Genomic DNA, 7,555 nt, shown 5'->3' on the forward strand with positions numbered 1-7,555 from the left:
GTGATTGTGTCATGTTTTTAACTAGTTATAACTATTCCCTGTTTGAGAGTTGTAACTGGTTCTATGTCTGATTTTTTTTTTTTTTTAATTTGATTCTAGACTTGTAACCAGTTACCATTCTCAAATTGAGAAATATTGTAACTGGTTCCAAATGTGATACTAAGGAAGTAGTAACTGGTTACAAAGATAGGATTTTACATAAGTAGTTTTATCTAACTTGATTAATATTTTACAATCTTTAAAGCGGCAGCCGGTTACAAATATGACACTAATTGGTAACAATTTTATAAGGTAAAAACTGGTTACAAATTAACATGTCACACTAGTTACAATTTTTAGTTTGGTAATTTTTTTTCTTTGTTTTCTTATTTTAATACGAGTTTGGAGTGTACCAGTACACAAACACAACTAGAAGAAGTTGATGTATAACCCTTCATAAATAGATTTCTTTGAATATATAATTATGTATATAGTTTCATACTGTATTCTAGTTTCTTATTTTTTTTCTAATCTAACATTTAACTTGGGATTTCAAAAGCCAATTCTATAGATATTTTTATACATATGTTTACATTATCAAAATAATTATAATCCAATAACATATAAAATAATAAGAAATTCATTAATTAATTACACTCATTTCTCTTATTATTATGTAATTATACATATTATATTCATACATCTAATAAATGAAAATAAAAGCTTATTTTATTTATATAATATTAAGTGACGAAAAAAAAAATCAATACTTATCATAATCTATTAATATACAAAATAATAAGAAACTCATTATTTAATTACACTCATACTACTATGCAATTATACTTATTATATTTATATATCTACTATTATTGTTGATATTGTTTTTTCCTAGTGCCATAGAATACTAATTGACTATAGTGAAATGGTGATTGTTCTTACTACTATTGGCCAGAGTAAAACTAATTTGTTATAACTTCAAAATAAAAAATAAAAAGACAAAACTCTTCAGTGAAAAGTAGGCTCTTTAACATACAAATTCAGACACTAATTAGAAAGTTTAAATTTTTATTTCTCTTCTTTTAAGTTTAAAAGTGAAAGTAAAAGTAAAAAATATGTCAAAGTCATTATTTTCTTGATTGTTTTTTATAGTGCCTCATTTTTATAATTTAATGACTTAAGTGCACTTCCTTAAATTAATGTTGCATTAATATGAACTATGAAGAGCACATTGTAAATCCAACCTTGAAAAGTGACTAATCATGATATGTTTGTTAGTATTATTTGTATGATTGTAATTTGTATTGATCTAATAAAATAAAAAATAATAATTAGATTCCCATTTGGTATTATTGCATGAGCATTGATATTGCTATAGAATACTCGTATTGTCCAACACCATCTTGATTAGTATAATCCTATATATTTTATTTTAAATTAAAACATTTAAGATTGGATAAATTATATGAATAACAGTATGCTACTAACGGAGTATGAGACACCACTAGTGACCCTTAATATTAACTTTATTGTATGAGTGTTGCTATTTGGCATTTTAAGGTGTCTAATACCACATGAGATGGCACCTTATAGTTGGTTAGCGATACTTTATAATATTTATTAATTTCAAATATGTAAGACTCAATATTAGATTGCACCGATAACAGTATGTCACATCTTTGTGTTATTGGGCATTAGTGGTACCTTCTAGCAATTCACTTATCGTATAGATGTGCATTTTCCATTGGCATTAATGACCCATTACTCATTTGGCCATGTGTTACGTGAGTTGCCTTTTAGGTTCAAACAGGTTATTGTACGCGTGACTAATTTTTTTATAGGCGTGGAATATAGTATGTTTGAACCTTGTTTTCGGTATTGTAAATTATTTAAAATATATTGAAAATTTGCAGAATGCTCTAAATAAATACAATATATACGATTATAAAAAAAATTACGCCGAAAACTATTCCTACCTCATTTTGTAACCCCTACCATAAAAACACTTGAGATATATTATTTTCTTCCAAATATAAGGTTTAAACTATAATGTCGATTAAAGAGAAGACACCAAAAATATATAAACAACAACAAAAACATGAATACATAATTTTATTTATAAAATTTAAAATAAAAGAGATTTTTATTTTTATTTTTTTAAAATATGAATAAACCGAATGGAAAGACAGTTCTGACCTCACAAGACAAGACCATCTTCGTCTCCCCAGTGGCGTGACTACTCCAACCTCGACGGCGCCGGCACCAGTCCACTTAACTCTGGATCTCCCTCTCCTCTTGTGTTCGTTGCCATCACCCAAGGTATCACTAACACTAAGCTTTGACTTTCAAGTTTGTATCTTTATTGGGTGTATCCTAATGTATTTATTGGGTACCATGTGTTTGTGAAAATGCCTCAATGGACTACTGTTGTGAATTCTGGTCTTTGATTCCATTGTTGCTGAATTTATTGAAAAAAGTTTATAATCTGTTTACTTTCAGTTCCCATAGCATTGGTTACCAAACATCGTGTTACAACCTTCTCTTACCAAAAAACTGTCAAAGACTTGAAGCTCCCTCCTCCATTCAGGCAGGGAAGCTCACTTTTTCTCTTATGTGATTTTTTCAAATATCTATTATTATTACTCACCTTTCCCTTGTTTAATTTTAGGTATTCTTTTTAATTCAATTTTCAATCTCCTCCAATCTAATCTAGTATATATATAAATGTAAATGTATATGTATGTATGAATTGCCTCAATGAAATGTTAGTGAACATGGAAATGCAAAATTAAGTTGGTTTAGACAGTGTCCTAATATGTTTGATGAAATGCCTCAATGATACATTTATGTGAAGTTGCAGAATCATGAGCTTAACTTGACATGTTTTATTAGCCATGTTAATGACATGCTCGACGTTAGGCCTCACCAAAATAGGAGCTGCCGAAATTCCTTTTTAAGCGGCTTTTTACATTGTCCCCAATTTGTTTGATGAAATGCCTCTTTGAACTGTATGTAAACTATTAGAATTAATAAGTCTGTTAAGTTTTCAGTTAGTCTGTTGTTAGGTTGTACAGTTCTGTTAGTCTTTCTGTTATGTAAACTTTACTCTCTTCTTTTCCTATATAAGGCCTCCTCTTGTATGGTCTATCGTGAGATATTAAGACCACTGATTTTCCCATTCGATCTCTGTTTTCCTAATATAAACCAGCAAAATGTTGTAGTGCCACTAAATTTGGTGTGGAAAAGACAAAACAAAAAATACATGCTTACTGAAAAATGATAAATATATATTTCTGTATATGTATGTATATCTTCATTTTTTTTGTTTCTCCTGTAATGATTTTCAGGTTGCAATTTACACACCATACGTAATCGTGAAGTTTACCTGAAAAGCAATCATGGATGGTATGTTAATAACACGACTTATTCTTCTTTCGATATTTATGTTTGTCAAAACAATCAATGGTTGTGTATGTAAGCAATCAAAATGTTTCTTTTATTAGGAAGACATATTGTTTTAGTTCTCCTGTTCTAGCTACTTCTCCAAATAGTTAAATGCAATTTTCAAAGTTGTGTATACAACTATAGTTTCTTATTGTTTTTGGTCTTTTCAAATGTTTGTAAATTACAATACGTAAAAAGCCTTACTTAGTTTTAAATTTTGAGCCATTGTTCTAAGTTTATTATGGTAACAACTCAGCTATTTTTTTAATCTCTATGTTCTTTAAATCAATCTACATTATATTACAAGTTGCTACCTTTTTTTTTTTACTTCAGTTGATTCACAGCAAACTATGGAGGAGACTATCTTGGTTGGTGATGATCTGATGTCGGGCCCACCCTCACCTGTCATTCCACCGGAGATTGCTTCTCATGTCCTTGAAGGTGTTGAATTGTGTGACGGGTTATTGAGAAATCTATTCTTGTGTAAGTTTTGTGCTTTTTTATTCATTGGTGAAAGTTACATCCTATTGCAAATTGTAGTTTTACAATCCTTTGCTGTGACTCTATATTGGTAAAGAATATTTGACAGGATTAAATGATTATTTCAAACTGTCACTATATATTTTGACATCAGAACTTTCTCTGCATATATAAACACTGGAATTTTTTTTTTTTACTTGTAAATAGGCTAAAATGCATAATGAAAGACCATCTATTTGAAATGCGAGGGTGGATTGGATAATTTATACGCGCTAATAGCTCATTTGAACTTCTAAAATACTTTTTTGATTTAATTGAAACTTAATTGTTACTTTCAAGTTTCTAAATAATATGTGCGAGTAATTCATTACAATGTATATTTGTAGGTCTGCAAATCAACGACATTGAGCCATTTTGTCAGGACGAGATTGCATTGTATCGAGAGTGTGCTGAAAATAGGGTGAGGTGTTTTTCATGAATTCAATTTCTCTCTGACATGCATTTAAGGCCTTGTTTGGACCTTGGATTTTAAGAGGGGAAAAAATGAAATCCAAATGATTCTATTTTCTCATGTTTGGATTGAATCGATAAATTTCGAATTTTTTTCTAGAAAAATTGAAACTTAAATGTAGTATAATTTTTTAAAATTTACAACAATTATAAATATATACAAAAAAAGAAAATATTAAAAAAAAATCTCTTATCAAATTTGTAGAAAACACTTTCCTTCATTTTTTCCCTTACCAAATTTTTCCTTGATAAAATCTAAGGTCCAAACAAGCCCTAAAAGGTTGTGTTTTCAAATTCATGTTGGGGGCACTCGTCTCAGTTTTCATAAAAATGAGGTGTGTTGAGTTTGTTTTGGATTATTTGGCTGATTACTGGGGCTTTTAAAGACAGACTCTTTAGATAGGATGGAATTGTGGCTTCAGTTTCTGCCCAAAGGATTTTAAAGTTGTTCCTTTCTTTGGAGTTATTTTTGAGATGGAAGAGTGATTTGTGCTCTTTTTTTTCCACTCTTTTTTCTTCCTCTACTTGAGTTATATATATGTATTTGCTTTTTAAAATGCAGGATAAAGAATTGAGGAAACGACTTGGGGAAAGTGAGCACAAGTTGGGTTCATCAATGCCTTTGGATCGAGCAAATGAAAGGAGTGCTCAGCTTGAATCAGAGATCACATCATTAGAGAGGTATATTCTGATGAGCCTAATTGTATTTGTGTTGTTATTGTTGTTTCGGGTGTGGTATTCATTCACACTTTTCTTGTATTATGTTCTCATTAATGCCAGTATTTTCTTCATTTCATGTTTAAATTTATTTTAATGAAGTATTAATAATGCAATAAATATAAATTTGCGGAAGTTTGGAACTTTTCATGTCTGCCAAAATTAAAGCACATAAATCATTTCCAATCATTTGCTTCTAACAAGTAAATTATGACTTCAAATGAGAAAAGATCCAAACATGGTGTTTGAGCATGCCTAAATGGGATTTTAGCATCTCCTTTGTTTAGGGGTCGCATGCTCTATACTCTGGTACCGAGCAACGACATGTCGATCTCATCACAATCGTTTGGGAACATTCTTACTTGCAGTTACTAATTATTTGGAATCATTTAGCCATCTTTGAGAATTATTTTCACTTGTCATTACTTCAAATTCAGGCACATGATTCTTGCAAGTGGAGCTGAAGGCATGGAAGGTTTTCGCCAGAGATGGAGTTTGCACGGCCGTCTTATGGATACCAAGTATGTTTTTCTTCTTCTTCTTTTTTTTTTTTAATAATGCACAGAGCATCATATTCTTACATAGGTGATAGGGTGACAGTGAAATCAGCCTTTTCACCTTACATGTCTCCTTTCCTCACTTAGAACTTGATGATAGATTTCCCAAATGGATGGAAAACGGTTTGTTTGCAAACCAACCAAAAACTCGAATATCCATTCTCGCTCAATGGACTTTCTGAACTTCACTTCTGATTTCATTTCAATGTGCTGATAGTAGTTATAATCAAGATCTTCCCACAATGTTTGTAGTTTATGGAAGTAAACCGCCACAGAAGACCTCCCCCGCTTCAAATCACGAATCTGCATTCTTGCATTCTTACTTGGTAGATATGATATAAGTCTTCTTAACTAAAGTATCCCAAATCTCCTTTGCTGTGGAGAGAAATAAGCAAGTGTGGGCAATGTCAGGCTCCATAGAATCGAGTGTTCTCGGCATCCCAATAATCGAAACCGGGATGTGTAGGGTTTTGGTTTGTCAATAGTGCCAAGTTCATATCCCATTTTTCCTCTGCTATGAAGAAACAACTTTGCATATTGAGACCACTGAATGAAATTTTCTTCATTCAGTGGCTCTGGAATGATTTGCAAAGTTGACATCACTACTCAAACTAAAACCCTCAGACATTTTTCTCTTTGTTTCAATAAAAAAGTTTCACAGGTGGATTCAAGGTAATGAGAAAAATGCAAATATATTTTTAAAAAAGAAAGAGATAATGAGAAATCAAATCATCTTAATTCATATTATAAAACTCTAATCTCCTAATTCCTATACTAGAGAGAGAAAATATTTACATCTTTGTACTGATTAAAACACCAAATCACACAAAATAAAAGCTTACTACTAATTTAATTATGCTACGATATGTTGATATGGCTCTTTATTAAACAAGAAAATAAATTATATTTTTTATAATGGTAAATAAACAGATTGAATTCCAAAGAATATGACTCTTAGGCGGGCTAGGCCTGTGCCTAGGCCCCAAATAACAATGCCTCAATTTTTAAAAGAGTAATGATATGTGCACTCAAAATATGCACCCAAACATTACACACAGTGAGGTGTCATTGCTTTTTAAAACAGTAGAACCCAGTTTTAATAAATATGATTGGTTATGCTAAACTGTCAGATCACTGTGTGTAATGTTTGGGTGTATATTTTGGGTGCACATATCATTACTCTTTTTAAAAATGTTATTTTTTCTATACATAAAGATCCCATAATTTTACAAAAATACCATTTTATATATAAATATTCTAAAAATATCAAAATTTTCCTTGTGCCCCCCCAATGCGCGGGCCGGCCCTGACACTTACTGACGTAAAGCCATGCATGCATGCATATTAAAAAAAAACAATGGTGATAAACAGAATCATCAGCAGGCAATTCATTTTAAAATTGGGTCAAAATAACCAAAAGGTTAAGACTGATGAGTAAATCCTTAATTTGCAGGAAGAGATTGGAATGTTTAAGGAATGGAATGGAGAGTAGGAAAGAAGAGAAGCCAATTACTGTGAATTCGAGCACCAAACGAAGATGGTTCTTTTGGTGATGATTGATGCAAATTACTATATAACTATGGATATGGATATGAATATGGTGGGCTTAATTCATTAGGATATATACTCGATCGAACAATATATATTTTTTTTTTCTATTTTTAATGTGTGTATTCTTAACATTATATAGTAAAAACCCTTTTTTCTTTTAACTATAAACAAATGATTAGTTGATTGGGAGCTTTTCTTCATAGCCATATTTTTGGTCTACAAGTTGTGAGTAACATTTATTTAATGCTTTTTATTTGCTATTTTTATATTATCTTTTCAACTCTTAAGATTTTATATGCATTGGTACACAAATGAGT

At 30.7% G+C, this 7,555-nt stretch overlaps 1 protein-coding gene across 2 annotated transcripts; it reads left to right on the forward strand.

Moving 5' to 3' along the window:
* Positions 1-2,131: 2,131 nt before the first annotated feature.
* LOC133789320 (uncharacterized) lies at positions 2,132-7,460 on the forward strand. Of its 2 annotated transcripts, XM_062227151.1 has the most exons (8): positions 2,132-2,298; positions 2,479-2,566; positions 3,327-3,384; positions 3,757-3,906; positions 4,290-4,363; positions 4,976-5,094; positions 5,568-5,651; positions 7,141-7,460. In XM_062227151.1, the coding sequence occupies exons 3-8, from the start codon at positions 3,378-3,380 to the stop codon at positions 7,238-7,240; spliced, it is 534 nt and encodes a 177-aa protein (XP_062083135.1). In that variant the 5' UTR covers positions 2,132-2,298; positions 2,479-2,566; positions 3,327-3,377; the 3' UTR covers positions 7,241-7,460. The 2 variants fall into 2 exon arrangements, with proteins under 2 accessions (XP_062083135.1, XP_062083134.1); XM_062227150.1 differs by lacking the exon at positions 2,479-2,566 and having other exon boundaries at positions 2,133-2,298.
* The last annotated feature ends 95 nt before the right edge of the window (positions 7,461-7,555 follow it).

Source organism: Humulus lupulus, chromosome 7 (assembly GCF_963169125.1).
Source record: "Humulus lupulus chromosome 7, drHumLupu1.1, whole genome shotgun sequence".
Taxonomy (NCBI): Eukaryota; Viridiplantae; Streptophyta; class Magnoliopsida; order Rosales; family Cannabaceae; genus Humulus; species Humulus lupulus.